At 40.7% G+C, this 17,894-nt stretch overlaps 1 protein-coding gene across 4 annotated transcripts in view; it reads left to right on the top strand.

Moving 5' to 3' along the window:
• The first annotated feature begins 1,056 nt into the window (after positions 1-1,056).
• The window catches only part of sev (sevenless), a 48,620-nt gene continuing 31,782 nt past the window's right edge, over positions 1,057-17,894 (top strand). For all 4 annotated transcript variants that reach the window (XM_043423147.1, XM_043423145.1, XM_043423146.1 and 1 more), the window contains exons 1-2: positions 1,057-1,964; positions 15,954-16,013. In XM_043423147.1, coding sequence (XP_043279082.1) covers positions 1,809-1,964; positions 15,954-16,013 — 216 coding nt within the window. In that variant the 5' untranslated portion in view covers positions 1,057-1,808. The remainder of the gene's footprint in view (positions 1,965-15,953; positions 16,014-17,894) is intronic.

The following is a 17,894-nucleotide window of genomic DNA, read 5'->3' as shown; positions in this document are numbered from 1 at the left end:
AAAGCTCTTCACGAAAGTCCCTCCAAAGTTTTTTCGCTTCATTGCTTCGCACGAGCCGCGAGTAGTCGAAAGGTTTTCGACATAAAAAGCTGAGCTCCCAAAGCAATAAAATTTCCAATAAATGAAGTATTTATACTTTGGGTTTGTTCCTTTGCTAACGTCACTGCAACTCTTATCAACCCACAGAGCCCACACTCCCTTTAAGGTCGCACACTCGCCCCACCGGTGCAAATTTGCACTTGGACTTTTCAAAACTTTTTATCTCCTCCACGATAACGCATGTAACTAATCTTACAACGAGACTTTTCAGGAGTAACAATTCCTCAGTGATCGATAGCAAAAATAAAAAAAATCGAAAAATCAAGTTTCACTATAGAAAAATGGGCAAATTGAAGAAGACTTTTGAACTTCGCAGACACTTGAAATTTTCCTCCGTCCAATCTTCCACCAGTGTCGTTTCCACGGGTTTCCACTGCGCTTTCCCCCAAATACTTAACAGTCCACGCTACGGAGAAAAAGAGAATGAGAGAGTGAGATAAGAAAAAAGAGATGCGTACGAAGAACCGATAATCCCGGTGCAGTCTCGTGCGACGTTACAGACGACGCGCACGTGCGAATAGATGAATGAAATTCTACGAGTATGTAGTAAGGAACGGGTCAATCCGTCAATTGACCACCGTGCATTGGAATCGGGGAGCCAGCGCATTATAGGCGAAGGTTCAAATCGTTTTCTCTTCCGATGGGACCGACCGGTGGCTTCTTTACTGGCACCAAGTCCGGCTAATTGTCATTATCATTATACCGCTGTGCGGCACATCGCGCTGTGCTATGCGTACGCAAGAGACGAGGATATCAAGCATACGTGATCTATATATACGGCAGTACGTATGTGCAGCGGGGAACGAGTGGGAGAGAAAGAAAAGAGAGAGTGAAGCTGAACGAAAAAGGGCTTCTGGTCACGGTGAGTGAACGAGAGATGAGGGTATTCACTTGGTGGGGGGATTAGTTGAGTGTCTAGTGGCTATTCGGAGTCAGTTGCTCTTATGCTCGCCAACCACTAACAGCTCCAACGTTGAGAGCCCCATGTGCACCGTTCGAACAACACGCGACTCGTTGCGGTTGAAGCAGCCTCAAGCCTTTATTGAAAAGTACTTTTGCTGGGGCGTTTAACGGGAATTTTTAAATGACGTTCGATCTCGTGTCTTTCGATGACTCGTGTTCATTTTTGAGTGTCGAATCGAGTCGGGGATCGCGGTTAATACATTTTTCATATTGAGGCAATGACGGAATCACGGTTTTTGTAGGGAGGGACGTTTTCGTACGTCAAATTATTTTTGTTTTCATTAAGAAATACGGAAAGTTTGGGGATGTCGATCGTGGTCCACTCGGCTGTGACAGTGCTGATTCGCTTCTCCGGTTTTGACCAGCGAGAACTGCCGGGAGGTTTTGAAAAGATTTTGAACGAATGACGATTTGAGACCGGATCTATTTCCCAAGATTTTTAATGCTTTTATCGACAATCGTGCTTGTGTGCTTTCCGATTGACATGGAGATCATTGTGTGAGGTGTTCGTGCTGGAAGTGCAAGTGAATTTTCGTTTGATGGATTTTCTCCTTGCTCTCGGGGACTTGATTATCGAGGGGTATTTCACCGGTAGCGGAAATCGAATGCCCATCGACGGAAGCACGATGCAGATCCTTCTGGTTACTAGAAGCTAATCGAAGGGGAGGAACTCTCGCGATTGTATTGCTCCAGAGAATCGCGTTGAGAGGAAAAAGCGGACTTTCGAGCGGGGCTTTTCGAATATTATGTTAGCCACCAGACTATGCTTTGTCACGACGTTGTTCGGGCTGGCGGGAAGCGTCGCTGCGCTTCTTCCCGAAGACCTCGAAGAACGAGGACACCGGAGTGGCAATCTTCAAGGGGAGTGCTCGTCGCGATGTCCCGATCTCGATCTCAATCAAGTAAGTTTCCTTGAGCAACGAAAAAAATGATTTCGTTTCATTGAAATGAAAAAAATACATGTTTTCTCATAAATCCATATGCGATTTCATTCGTTACACTCGGAAGTCGGTTTTATTGTTGAACGAAGAATCGATCGACCGGCGCAGATCGTTGAAAATATTCGCTGCATGGAACGCATTTAAATATTTTGTTTATGCGCCGAATCAGCTCGAGCAACAGAGTACAATTATGACATTGGCTTATCGAATATATTTCAGATACAATTTGACCCCTTTGGGTTCGGCCAACATGTTTCCCAAATGGAAAGGTTTATCAAGAAATTAAATTGCTTCATCGGAGTCGAATAATCTGCAATAATGCTTCGCATACGAGCGCTTCTTCGAGACCGTTGTAAACAATCGTTAATTCGACAACAATATTGTCTGTGCGGGCAATCTAAAATGCACGATTTTTTTTTTTATGAAACTGAATATGAGAATTGATTCGATATAACGTATCTTGAATTCTGGGTGGCGAAAAAGCTTCCTTCGGAGCGATTTTCACGCCATTTAGTTTAAAATTAAACATATTTTTTCTGTTCGTTATTCGAGCTTGCAGCATCGTTTTGAGGATTCGGAAAAGAGATGAAATTTGGCGGGAATTTGAATTCCATTTCAGCATTCCGAATGCGCTCTCTTTCCCCGAGTATAAAGTTCAAAACAACTCGATATATTGGCAGTTTTTATGGACCAAAGATAGGGAAATGTACTGTGCGCGGGGCAAATGACTCTTTCGTTGTTTTGCAATTTTTATCGCTGAGAAAAAACCTGCGTCGACGTTCAGTCTAGCAATATTTTTTTTTCCGACGAATCAAAACAAAAATTTGTACAGAGAGCTTCGTAGAGATAATTTTCCATACGAACCATTAAGTTTATTTCAATGCTAACTCATGCAAGCTTCTCCACGGGGAGAATTAAATTTGGAAAATAAGCGTCCAGTAACGACAGTACGGTGACGAGCTGCAACTCACGATATTATTATGGAAAAAAAAATTGAGTTTTCCTATTTAAAAAATAATATTGTTTACAGTAGCAATTTTTACCCAAGCATTTAGTAAATTTTGACGTCACGGTGAATTTTACAGCGCCGTACTGTAAAAATTTCCGTACGAATGCACGAATCTTGTCGCTATATTTTTTTAAATTTTACTCTTCGTACCGTAAATTTCACCAACTGCAATATTGACCTTGATAAAACTGAAAATTCCCCAAAATATTGAAAATTTTACAGTGCGCTACTGGAATCAATATTTTCCGTTAACTCAACTTGTTCCCGTAGTTAATTTCGCGCTAAATATTATCGTTTAAAATAAAAAATAGCTTTCAATTATTCATCAATAATATTCGTAGATTTTCACGGGCGACTGGCTTAAAGAACCACTGAATATCAGTCTGCACAAGATTTTTCGATTTCGTAATCGCTATTACAAATCAATTTGTAGAAAATTGAGAAATCTTTTTATGTCTCCCTCAATTAAGGGCTCACATTTGCGACGATTTTTTGTTTACTTCTCACCCAGCTACCGGCCCCGATAAAAATAAAAATCGAGTATGCCCTGAGGCGATTGTATTTCATTATACAACATCTCAACACACGAAATATGGCTTAGCAGTATTCGTAAAGTGACCGATAGCCTTCACACAAAAGGCCGAGGTGATAATGCAGCGTCCTCTCTTTGTTTATTTCAATTTGAGCACCGAGTCTTCGGCCGCAATATCACACGTTTTCTGCCAGCATCACGTTTAACTTTACTCCCCCGACGAGTGTTAACTATCGGCGACTGCTGGGGAGTGATGAACGATGAAACATTTATTCATTTTTACACGATCGAACGAAAGTTTTGTACCCGTTTCATCGAATCGTTTGCCCCGATACTTTAGCCAAAATTTCTCTCAAATAGCGAGATTTGAATCACAATTTTTTCAGTCGAATTACCTTTCGTTACATCAAATGAAAGTGCCAATGGAAAATGACCGAAGCCAAAGTTACTCGGAGCAAATCTCGTGTGTCAAGACCCCTTAATGAATCCCGATCGCGTAAGCGCCGTCCGAGTTCAATAATTTCATTTTTTTCCCCATTTCACAATGGCATTGCGCGTCTTCGCGACGGTTTGCTCTGCCCTATTTAATATGGGATTACGATCTCGCTCGCACGTTTAAACCGCTGCACGTTTCGAGTGCTGCGTGCATACGAGAAGAAAAATCGCGCCAGTTTTCGCTGTGTGGGTACGCGCGGTATGAACGTACTTCAAAAATGGCCGACGGAGAAGGACGTATCAATTTAAGCGTCCTCCCGCTCAGACTGTACCATTCATTAATTAACTTAACTACACACGATGGCGCATCGCCGCGTCCCGTGAGCTCCAGCTACGGTCAAACGCAAAATATCACGGTACACGTTCACATGCCTACGAATGTGTTCGAATGTCCAAAAAACGGCGAAAATTTCCAGGATTTTCTCTCAAAAACCATCGAAACGAGGCTCAGTCTGGGTTTACAGTTACCAATCGAATACTCTTCGCAGAAATAACTTTGCGCTCGGGATTAAAATGAAGAAGCAATTGAGTTTGCATGGAATAAATTGAATTCACGATTTTTTGGCCATTTTTTATAACGCTATCTGCTTCTCGTTGCGAATGGAATGCACGACGAGGGCCTATACGTGCGGGCTGTAGTTGTTATATGTGCAGACCGTAAATGCTAAGGGCACTTAATTCCACCACTGCGAGAGGGTCACACATGACAAAGGGAAGCGAGTTTCACGAATTCGCGTACCGAATTGAAGGAACTTGACTACATTTGTCTCCTGCTCGGGCCCATCGGGCTGGTCCATGCAGTCCATACTCGTCTTTTCTTCGCGACTTCGAATGAGTCTGTAATTGCATTACCTCGACGCAGTCTCTCCAACGAAATGTTCGCTTTTATATACTCGTCTTTGCACTCGATATTTCTGAACGCATTTTTTAAATGTACGATGCGATTCGCGATCTCAAGTATCAGATCGGATTAACGGTCGTACACGGACGCTCAATTCTTTACGTAACGACACGCTCTGTGATCGCGAAAATTGCTGGAAAACAGTTCAAAGAATTGCACACGAGTGGTAATAACATGTGCAATTGCTACGACGCGATTTACCTTGACGCGCAGCCAAGATCGTAACCATCTTTTCTTTTGATCGAACAGATTCATTATTCTCGCTGAAAGGCTTTCGTTTCGATCACAATTTAAGGTCTTCCTTTTGTGTGAACGTATTTTTTCGTGGCGCAAATACGGGGCACTCGAAATTTTAGTGATTTCTAAAGCGAACTTTTCAGTATATAGTTTCAAGAATATTTCAAGAGTACAAAAACATTTTTTAATGTGAGAAATACTAATGTGCATGGTTTATGCTCAAAGTCTAATTGTCGCAGTTTCTCAGCTGCGTACAATGTGGAGATCGTAATTATTGTCTGCAATAAAAATTCCAAGTTTTTTTTCCATTTTCGTACATTTTCCTACCGTGTAAACCTATAAAAACACGAAAAAATAGCGAAATTCTATATTTTTAGCAAGTTTGAAAAAAAAACGGTTCTGAAGAAGAAAAGTATCACTTCAACATGCTTTAAGGAGGGTGGCTACACTCGTCAAAATGATAAGAAATTGATCAAATTTGGTTATAAGGTTCTTCAACATCAAGTGCAAAGACACCATTTTTTTCAAAATTTTCTTCTGCTTAGTTATCGAGTAATTACGCATTAAAGCAGATTTCTTATGCCCGGAATGTATACTTATATATATGGAAACGCTATGCTTATACACTTGAACTTTAGTGATCAATTACTCGATAACTGTACAGAAGAAAAATCTTTAAAAATTTGTATTGTCAAATGTGGCCATAAAGAATGTGTTCACCAAATTTTATTAAATTCTTATCATTTTGAAATTTTTAATGTATTTAACATGGTTTAGCATGGCAACATTGTATCGTCGGTAGCCACCCTCCTTAAATATAGAATTTCGCAATTTTTTCGGGTTTTAATAGGTTGATATATGGAAGGAAAATATATGAAAATTTTGTGCATAAACCATGTACAAATTAGTATTCCTCACATAAAAAATGTCTATCCTAAAAACATTCCCGAAAACAATCGATTTATTGGACTTTCTCTTACATTTTGTTCTATCTGTGAGACAGTTCGTACCAGAAATGTATAGAATTATTCAGTATATGAATTACTGAATAGAAATATGGTGATGACGGAATCTTCGTAAGCTCTCGTATAAATTTTACGATTGTCGAAGTTTTAATTCTTTATTAAGCGTTCGTCAACCTGACCTGAAATTTCGTCAATCTATTCGCATGAATTTTTACTTTACTGAAATAAAAAATCAGTTATTTCTAGAACATTCGGGTTCGTAAAAAAAAATACCTTAAGGTGAAAGATAGAGAGTGGGAAATTGAGGGTAACACATCCGGATCGGAATCATTCTGAAATGTGGATTCGTGTCCCCCTCGCTTACTTAATTCATTAAAATTCTTTCGCATTTAGAAAGCTAATCCGGAGACGATTCTCAATATTTATCAACTCGACATTATCACGAATTGAGTTTTCAGCCCGTCGTGCACGAGGCATGAAAAAGTTGATAAGATTCCCCCATAAGAATCGTAACCCAAAAAGCCCCATAGAAACTCCACCCTTTTCCTATTTTCTGGCCTATTTTTCTCGATTTTGTGCTCGATTTCGACCTCGGTGCGGGGGTGGGAAGAACGTATATCAAGCCAGAAATAAAATAAACCGCGCATATACATGCCCGATAAGTGATAAGGGGATCGAGATGGATGGAGAAGCACGAGAGAAACGAATGAAAAGTCGATCGTGTCATGTTTGTTACAGTGATTTTTTCAAATTTACAGTGAGAATCGACGGTGTCGCGTTTCAGTTCGCGTATCGCGATGGCGCCTTAACTCTAGCTATTGATAAACAGGCATAGAGAACGTCGTTATTATGGACATGCCAAGCTTATCGTCTATCGCTTGCCTATGCTCCGTGCATGATCTCTCCCGATGACCTCGTATGCTCTCTGCGACTTGCGTTAGTCTTGTCGGGAAAAAAGAATCTTTCATTTTCTTTCTCGCGGCCAATATTCATGCCAGTGCAGTGTTGATCCGCTTCATCCTACATACGACGTTTCTGTCGATCCAAAACATATTTTCACTCAAGAAATATGAAAATTTTCTTGAATCTTTGATAAAAGCGTTGCCTCACAGCTTTAGAAAAGATTCTTATTGCTACGCGATAAGCCAGAGTTTGAGGCGCGTTTTATAACGTGAGAAAAAAAGGGATGACCCAACGATTTTTCGTGTAGCCTTGTTTTCGCCGCGATCGACCTGATGATACTGTTACACTCGATTCACCGACCACTCTCCGCTTTGCAACGCCGTACATCTACGAACACCAACTCCAACAATGAACTTCCTGCCGGCCACATCCTCTCACCGACAGACCGTGCGTGTCACCAGAGAGCCCCGAATAGCTAAGGATTCATCAGCGCCGAAATTCATTGGCGGGCCGAGCCCGGCGATTTTCAAATCAAAGTATCGTTTATCAAATCCCCCGCGAGCACCTCCTCGTATCCTTACGAGTATTCGGTTATGGAGGAAACCAGAATTGAATCGCGCCCGCTTCGTTCGTAGGATTATTCACTCGAAACTACAACCATGTATAGAAGTTAAGGGGGGCCCTGCTTCAGAAAGTTGAAAAAAATTATAAAAACCCGAAAAAATTGTGAAATTCTACATTTTTAGCGACTTAAAAAAAAGTGCTTCTAAAGCAGAAGAATATCGCACTTTAACGTGCTGTAAATATAGAATTTCGCGATTTTTTCGGGTTTTTATAGATTCGTATGGAAGGAAAATATACGAAAACGGAGAAAAAAATTGGAATTTTTGTTGCAAACAATAATTACGATCTCCACAGACTTTGTGCATAAACCATGTACAAATTAGTATTTCTCACATTAAAAAATGTTTTTGTTCTCTTGAAATATTCTTGAAACTATATTGTAAAGTTCGCTATGCCGAGTTATCCGCGCGTCTATCCTAAAAACATTCACCAAAAGAATCGATTTTTGTGATTTTCTAAAGCAGGACCCCCTTAAGTGCGACAGAAGACCGTAGTTCATGGGAAGTAAGATAAGAACTGTGGAAAATCATCGCTCTTTTTCTTTCTCACTCCGCAATGATGATGAAATTTTATAGACGCGATGATGCTCGATGGGAAATTCCGAGATTTTTGTGAGGATACAAAACGAGAATTTGATGAGGTGCTGCAATTCCTGGAATATTATTGGAAAATTGAAAAAGAGGATCGAGAACGAGTTTTTACACCCTCATTCTGCTCGAGCGACCCTCATTCGAGGTTGACTCTCGAGGAGGTTAATTTTTATACGGGTGCCGCGGGAGTGAGTGACCACGGCTCGACCGTTTTGTCCCCGCATTAAAAAGTCCCTTATTTTGACGTGAATTGATATTTATAACGTTCCATTGGGATGTAGTGTCCACAAGAGAGTCCTCCTAACGAATTTGTCTCCGTCTTTTTTTCGTGTTGATTGTAGCTCGTCAAAGAAGGCGCCAAAAATGTGTCTGGCGACTTCGCCGCTTCAGGCACCCCGATAAACTTATTGAAACACGGACGAGCAGTTTGGAGGATCCGACAATATTGGTAAATGCATTTTTCGAGAATGTACATTTCCCTATCAACTTCCAAAAATCGATTCAAATCCCAATAGCGGTGGTTCAGTAATTCTGTGGACTTAGCTAAAGACCGAAGCGCCGATCCAATTCCTTCCGCATTTTTTTCCATCCGTACAAGAGTCAACGACATAATTATCGTGACCGGGTAAAATTGATCGTTCAATCACAATTACGAAGCGTGAATCTCGAGAAGCCGGATCGATCCCCTCCGGGGATCTTGAGATTGACGAATCATTGAGGTTTTTGACCGACCGAAGGAGAAAGAACTGAACGCAACCTGCACTCTAAAAAAACATCGTGCGTTTTTACCGCATTCTACGAAAATGTCACAAAAAACTATTTTTTCGATGAGCTTCGATCACGTGGCTCCTCCATACTTCTCGTCAGGACTGCTCCTCCAAACATTTCGATCACGCACCTCCGAACACGACGCTGAAGTTTCCAACGTTGAAGTCCAACGAAATGAATGAAAATAAAATGATTTATCCATCAGTTTTTTATTTCACGAATCATAATTGTGTAGATTGAAAAAATACAAAGTACAAATTCGACTGGAAATAAATTGGAGAATTGCTGGAATTATTGGACAGTTTTTTAGATCATTTCGTTGGGTTCCAACGTTGGAAACTTCAGCATCGTCTCCGAACCGATCACTCCACCTCTGCGTTGCGGGGTTTTTATTATTCTCCCATGGAAAACCACCGCGTGCGAAGCTCTTTCGAGGATCGAGAGTTTAGTCTTCATCCTGAAATTCAACGTTCCGATATCTATACACACATTTGTGGAGTCACGAATGCACTTTCACACACTCTCGATAATACCGAGCCGTAGTTTGTGGCCAACACTTTTCTGCAACCCCAATGAGACACGGTGTGGGTATTTCGAGCGAGTGAGCACGGTCCGGTGTACACCCAACACCGTGTGACTTCTCCGCGTAATCGTCTCCCTTTCGACGCTTTTTTTCCTGCACAATTTCTGTTCTCTCGGCGCATCTATCCGCTCTGCTCAGTCTCAGGTAAATAATACGAAGCGTGCAATAAACCCGACACCGTGGTTTCGCAAAGCTCCAATGATCAGCTTCGAAAAAGATCCTTTTTTGAGTAATTAAAAGTTTTCCCATATTTTATATGTTCTCCATTATCTCATGTTCGAAGGAGCGAGCGGTTGGAACTCAAACCGAATTGAAGAGTGAAGAGTTTCGCGATTCGTATTGAGGAACGTGCATGAATCATCGTCGTTGTCATCCACGAGGCCAACGAAGCACGTGGTTTGTGTCTTTGCCCTTTCTTATTACGGGATGAGTGTCGTCGGCGATGGACCAAATGCTCTAATAATAGAACACGTGTGATCCACAGAAAGCATTTGGGAAGAAAAATTCATTTGATATTATAAAAAATATAATAAAAAATGTGGCAACCGGATTTTTAACGGATTCTTTGCGGCGAGGAATAAAAACATAGACTTTTGAAATTCTAAGGGTTTATTTATTGCTATTTCAACTCTAGTGTTGAATTTTTTGACTCTGATATCTCGGATAGATTCGGTGTAAAACTACTCCACGGGTCCAAAGAGCGTTTTTATGTGTAAAGCAGTGTGGCTATGGCGTGAACTAAAATCATACAGAAATACCCAAAATTCAAGGACTTTCGGGCTTCGAAACACAAAATTTGAATTTCCAAAAATGTTTTAAAGCGTGAAAATCCTTCAATTTTTAATACTTCCGTATGAGTTTAGTTATTCAAAACGCTCTTTGATTTTTTGATCTGCTCAGGTTACAAATCCCCCGAAATCGTGGAGACCGCGGAAAAATAGATGGATTCCCGTCCGAGATATCAGAGTCAAAATTTCTATTATACAGTTGAAATACCAATAAATAAACCCTTCAAATTTCAAAAGTCTGTTTTTTCCTCCTCAAAAGGACCCCCTCAAAAGGAAGAAGAAGAATTTTGAAAGGAAAGAAAACCAGTGGAACGAGCAATTTTTTTCCAACTGTTTTAAAATGCAATAAGTTTTTACCAAGTCTCGCATTGTTTGTTATGGAGTGAAAATTGATCGCGTTATGTGTACAGAAAAGGGATTGTAAACTAATTCTGGAGCTGTCCAAGAACGTTAGACGAACTTTCTGAAAAATCAACAGAATCGTTCATCTCGATGACGCGGTCCAAGTATTTTCAGAGATTTCCTTGTGAAAGAATCTCCCAGCGTTGAGTTGGGTTCGTCAGGTTTTCGAGAACTAATGAGGAATCGAAGCACGAGCGCGTGCGTCCGCAAATTGACAGACCGAGAGAGGAGAACTCACGTCTTGGCGATCGGTGCACTGCGGAACCACCTTGAAAAAAAGGTTCATCGAAAAGGTTCCGGAAAGGTGCAACAGTTGGTCGATGTCAGCGAAGCGTGACGAGCACGCTTGAGGCGGCCCCGAAGAAGACGTTGTATCGGTGTACGACGATCGGCTTTCGAAAGACGAGAAACCTGGCTTTTCGGATTCGTTGGGACGATTAGCGGCGAGTGTAAGGGGTTGGTGTAGTCTCTTACAAACTTGCTCAGTCACTCCGCTTCCGTTTTCAAATTTACTCAAGACGTCGCCCAGATCCTCGTTATCGAAACTGTCGAACGATTATTCAACGTCTTGAACTTCCGCGTGGGAACGGAAATACAACGGCCAAAATTAGTAGACGCTCATCGCATGTTGTTTTACGATTCAAACGTTTTACCAGCATATCTTACGATCGCCTTTGCTCGCAAATCTTTCACACCTTTTACGAACGACCGGCTGATCCCACAATCCACGAACTCTTAAGGAGGGTGGATCGCGACGATACGCAACGTTGCCATGCTAAACCATGTTAAAAATATTAAGAATTTCAAAATGTTAAGAATTTTATAAAATTTGGTAAATGTATTCTTTAAAAATATATAAGACAATATAAATTTGTTTAGATTTTTCTACCGCATAGCTCTTGAGTAATCGAACCCTCAAGTTCACGTATATAAGCATAGAGTTTACATAACGTATACGCAGTTATACATCTCGTGCATAAGAACTTCGATTTAACGCTCATTTATTCGATAACCATGTGGTAAAAAAGTTTGAAAAAAATTGTATTTGTTTACGTGATGCCAAAGAATGTTATCACCAAATTTTATCAAATTTTGATTTTTTTTTATTTCGTGATCCACCCTCCTTAAGAGCATGGATCAGTCGATATATCGCAACCGCGTGAGTGTGAGAAAGATGACAGTAAATTTTGAAAGTGAAATTTTTCCACACCGTTTGCCCGATCGAAATAATAAAAATGTCAGCCAATTTTTGCCACCGCCCTGCGTGGGCTGACAGAGCCTTCTTTTAATCGGTCAAACTGTATGTCAAAGAATTTCGATTTTGAAAATCCTTTCAGTGAGGTTAGGTGACTAATTCATACTCTTAAGAGTCACCTAACCTCACTTGAAATTTTCGAAATCGAAATTCTTTGACACAGTTTGACCGATTGAAAAAAGGCTCTGTCAGCCTACGCAGGACGATGGCAAAAATCGACTGACAGAGCCTTTTTTTAATCGGTCAAACTGGGTCAAAGAATTTCGATTTCGAAATTTGCAGCTATCTCTCTCGCACTCACGGTTGCGATATACCAACTGATCCATCCTCTTAAGAAAGATTATGCGTTACTTGTGATTCATAAAAGCAATTGGACTTTTTTGCTCTTTTGATGAACAAAGAAACGATTAAAATTTATTCTCGCTATTATTAAAATAATGTGTTACTTGTTGAGATTGGTTAATTTTTAATACAACGATAGAGGTTCAAATATTTTCGTAGTAAAATCATCAAGCAAAATGTGACAACAGCCATTTTCTATTTAAACCGTCTGTGTCGTTGTTACTCGTTAACCTTAAATAAGTCTTTTTCCATTCTCAAGTAATTTTCACTCTTCTGTTTTCTTATTCTCGTTTTTCGCTCTTTAAAGTTGGGAGGATCCTATTTCATGAAATCCAAGTCGTCGCACAGGAAGTGTGCTTGCCATAAGAGCCTGGGCATAACCCTTCAAAAAATATGATTTTCGTTAATTGTATTCTCGACAACTAGAAGGCAGATCCTATAATAATTCGAGAAATAGATGCACGCGGTATATTTCTAGCACATTTCCAAATTTCAACTCTTAAACTGGGAATTTTCGATTTCTATTAGATTCGCGCGAACTTCCTTAAGACTCAAAGCCCTTTTTTCCGAGTATATTTGCTTCGAAGTTGTCAATTTCAAGATTTTTTTTATAATTCATTCGCCGGGACAGGAAACAATAAAAAAAATCGTTGATATCTTGATTTGAAAACGCCCGCCCTAATTTTTGCTGGATCGGAGAAAAGCCACTATTTCGTGCGATTCTGTGCCGCTGGGTATCGATGGCCCGGTTCAAATTAGTAAGGGATTCACCATTGATAGTCAAGAAAAAAAAATATTCATTCGTTGCGTCCTCGGATTTGAAGTGCACGAAAGTATAAAAACACTATGAATGGGGATCGTACAAGTGTGGGATCGATGGAGAAAATAGGTGTTGTGATACGTTGAACGACTGTGCACTTGATATGCATCTTCCCCTTGAGTCTTACGTTGATTAATTGGTATCAAAGTTGAATGTACTGTTGGAGTTCGCAGGGAGACCTCGAGAAGGAGCGATGCCAGGCTTCCATCAATGAGAGAGAAAATAATTGTTCAATTGATATCGTTCCGCGATGACGGGGGAAAAGGCGTTCGCACAGCGATATTTTTCAGCGTGCCGAATATTCCGAAAAACGCTCGAGTCACTCGAGGCAATATAGAAAGCAATGATACAGTGAATTAAAAAAAAAAAAAAAGAAAGAAAGAAAGAAAGTAAACGAGCAAATGTGAGAAACGAAAAAATGGACCAATTACCACGGTCGATTCATGAATAAGCAAATGAACCAGCACTTTTGGTTGTTTTTCATACTTTTTTCCTTCGATGCATTGCCCACATGACGTATGGCCAGCCGATAAGGGCAGCGTATCTAATAATAGCTCTTTTACTATTTATTCCTTCAACGAATCACGCGCATGATTCATGAAACTTGATGTATGAATGCACGTTTCAACGACTCATTAAGGAGGAACATCAGCTTGAGAAAAATGGTGATAGCTTGATGAAACTTTTAGAATACATTTTTCGATTGATTTTTTATAGCCTCTCTGGTTTTTAAGCCATTTCATTGAGCCATTTTTTAGTAAATAATTTCCAAACTTGGAATAATTAACATCTACGCATAGGAAATAACTGCACAGTTTGAACTCTGAAAAACCTGTGTGCGAAATTGGAGGTCGTTTGATTCAACCATTTTTTTATATTTCACATACATTCCACCCAAAAATGACGTATTTTTGGGGGTAAACAAACAAAGCAAACAGAGTTTACATAATCTAGATAACTTAGATAAAAACAACCAAATCCGTATTTACATAACCTCACTTAACGCGAAGCTGATGTTCCCCCTTAACGGGTCTTCCGATCAGCACGGATCCGGCTCGCTTGTTTCACTTATTCATCGTCAAAAGAGATTTGTCCCAAATTTTAGGTGATCATCGATTTTGAGATACATTTGTTTTCATTCAAACTGATAACGACGAATGATTATGGAACCGTCCAGATTCGATCGATGATTCAATTTTTCCGAATTGAGCCTGGTCACCGGAAAGTGGGCTTGAAAAAGGGCTGAAAATAGGATTTTTCAGAAGAATTATCGGGCAAGCGGTGCGTACAAGTTTTTTTACAAACTGGTCAAGACCGTCTCCGAGCCCTGATCGGCGCGTTGGCCATACCGATAATTTAACTGCTCGGTGGATCTCCTAATGCGGATATGGGTAGAGTCACGGACGACGTGTGTATATAAAAAAAAGCTTCGTCGAGCTTGGGCATAGTGTAGGAGATACCCGAGAGGATCACGTACCAACGTAACCGTAGAAAATAAATTGAATCGCTTGGTAGCTTCAAGAGACGGTAAACTGTTTCATCCGGTTCAATTCGAACCCTCGATGTTGTAACGTCGCTATGATAAATCGCCGAATACAAAATTACATTTAACGTTATTAGGATACGTTAGGAGAGACAAAAACAAATATCGTCGGCTGAGATTCCCATTACGAAGTCGAATTTATAAACAGCCAAAAATGAATGAACGAAATGGGGGAAGAGTTGGCGGTTGACCTGCTCAGCTTTCGCAAAATAATTTTCAAAGCGAAATAGTGATAATGAAAAAGTGTGAGGAAAGTTGCACGCGAATGTAGATCAAGCGTCGCCTCAACTCAAAAACGTCTAAAAATTGGCGATACCGACGCTAGAATCTACCAAAGCTCCAAAGACTTTGTGATCAACGGCTTTCTTCATTGTAACGATTAAGGCACTTGCAACGGGTCAAAAATGTGCCGTTCTTGATTTTTTTTTTTTGACAAGAAAATAAATGGTTGTTGAAAAATTGTGAACGACATTAAATAGTACATATATTCATGTACTTGTACAATTTTTTTTATCAGAAAGTTTCTCAAAATAGCGGAACTCCAGCTGTATTCCGGTAGCACTTTTTTTGAGCATCAGTTGCATAGTGGACATAACTCGAGAAGGGTTAATCTGAAATGAGAATTCGAAAAGATTACACATTAGTATATTGCATCGGCTTGGGCCTGGACAACGGATTTATAAAAACTTTGATTTTGAGGCGTCCAGCAAAATCGAATTGTCTTCTGATCAAAACAGCGTCCATGATCGCTGCACAGAAAAGCCGTGCTGTGATAATGGGAAAAACGTGTCGGTGCGACGTCCGCGTCGCGCCTATTTGCACCTGTACGTTACTTCCGGGACACAGGTGCGTCCCCGTAAGGGGACCATGGGGAAGTTGCTCCCCGTCGCTACAGCGACACAGCGACGGAATTCGTTTCACCCCTGCTCTTTCCCTTTATTCGAGCGGAATCAAATATTATCCTGTTTGCATGTGAAAAACGATTCTCTTCGTCGAAGCGTGACACCAAAAACCTGAAAATGAAATGTACTTTTTTCGTGCCACGCGCAATTAACATAATTGCGCATAAAATCCATAATATAATCGCCCAACTTCACCTGTCCAAAAAACGAACGGTTTTTTCACAGCAGCGTTTCATTCTTCTCACGACACATTTCGCTGTGACGATTCAATTGATTTTCTTTTACTTTCAGAACCGAACAGATGACGCTAGTTCAGAAGTTGGATGCGGAGTGCGCTGCAAGATCGATCAGGTAATTACATTTTTCGCTTTTTACATTTAGCGCGAAATTCACTGTAAAGTTAAGTGGATGTATTTTACTGCGGGGACAAGTTAACGAAATTTTCAATTATTTTCAATCAAGTTAAAAAATTTTCAATATTTTGCGGTATTCTCAGTTTTATAATGGTAAATATTGCAGGTGGTGAAATTTATGGTACGAATACTAAAATTTACAAAAATGTAGCGACAAGATAGCCCGCCATGGTCCCAGTGTAGCCGCATCCTGGCATGAACATTCGTACGGAAAAGTTTTTCAGTGCGGCGCTGTAAAATTCACGGTGACGTCAAAATTTACTAAATGCTCCGGTAAAAGTTGCTACCGTGTACTACTTTTAACAGGAAAATTCAATTTCTGTCCCATAATAATATCACGAATTGCAGCTCGTCACCGCACTGTCGTTACTGGACGCTAATTTTTCAAATTTCATTCTCCCCGTGCAGTACATTGCATTGCAAAATTGGATAGTACTTCAAAGTACTCCGCCGATTACCATAAACTTTTAATTATCTCTGCAAACGACAAAGAATCCCTCGACTAATGGTCCTCGAGTTGAGCTCACTTCGAGGAATCAAAGAAAAAGGGGAGTCATGAAAATTCCTACTCATTGAGTTGTGGAGCAAACAATGAAAAAATTTAAGAGATTTTCACGGTGCGCACGACGCCCGAGGCTAACGCGCTCGCCCGTACGATCACGTGTACCGGAGATCTTTCGATCTGGCGGCGAAGCGAAGGGGTACGCTCGCTCCCTCCAGGCCAATGACGACTTACATCCGCTGAGACCGGACTCCCGGTTCCACTGGGATCTGTTACCACATCTATATATTCCCACATTTACACTGTTGCACAGAGTACAATGTACATGAAAGTGACCCTTTCGCTGTTTAATTAATGAATGAATTAATTCATAAAATGAGAAAAAAGTCGCGTGTGGTTTCGCTGTTTTCCTCAGCACGGGGGGGATGCTGATTGAAAAACTGTGCGAGAAAATCGGTGAAATCCTGTGCAGTTTGCCAACGATAATTTCGCGGAATGTCGATTGAACAGGAATCGATGGGAATTTAGTGATTGGTCCGTAATCGATCTTCACTGTTTCTCTGATGTGAAGATCGTATACTCTCATGATTACCAACTTCCTCGAAAGTGTCTTCGTTTTTTTTTTCAATTTCGCCGGCGTCGAGACGCCGCGGTGTCCCTTGACCCATTAGCATGCTCGGTATTGGCGAAGTTTGCGTACTGTACGAATGGAAGAATGACGCTTGGCGTCGACGCGGGGAGAGTGCGGTTTCGTGCTTTTATAATTGGATCGCGTACAAGTGCGACCTCATAACGGATGTCACGAAATTGACGTGCGACCGCAAGCATTTCGTTGTCATCGCAGTAGCTTTCCCGGAAGTCACAATGAGACTCGTACTAAAATAAATAAAACATTTAAAGGGACGAATTTGAAACGAAAGCAACAGAGGCGGAGGTGAACAAGGGAAGGGCACGTGCGCTGCTGCTCCTTCTCGTCTCGAAATAAAGTTCTTGACGCTCGCGCTTCTTTCATCGCTGCCCCGCCGATACCAACGTAATGACGGAGGTCATTCCTTTTTTCTTACCACAGAATAATAACCATCCTCTTTATAGCTCTACTCAAAAAAAACTCTGCTTCTAAAATCTTCACTACGAAATTCATAACAATTCTACGTCTACTCACGCATAATGAGATATTTTCTGAAATCATCATGAGTAGAGATATCGGGGATGAAATATCACGCCGGAATAGATATTTTAAGATAACTCCTGTACTGCATGCTAGTCAAATGATTGCTAAATTTTCAAAACGCTTTTAGAGCAAGTTTAACGTACCGA

This window comes from Venturia canescens, chromosome 7 (genome assembly GCF_019457755.1).
Source record: "Venturia canescens isolate UGA chromosome 7, ASM1945775v1, whole genome shotgun sequence".
In the NCBI taxonomy this organism is placed as follows: Eukaryota; Metazoa; Arthropoda; class Insecta; order Hymenoptera; family Ichneumonidae; genus Venturia; species Venturia canescens.
The sequence above is the reverse complement of the archived record's forward strand: the minus strand, read 5'-3'. Positions and strand labels throughout refer to the sequence as shown.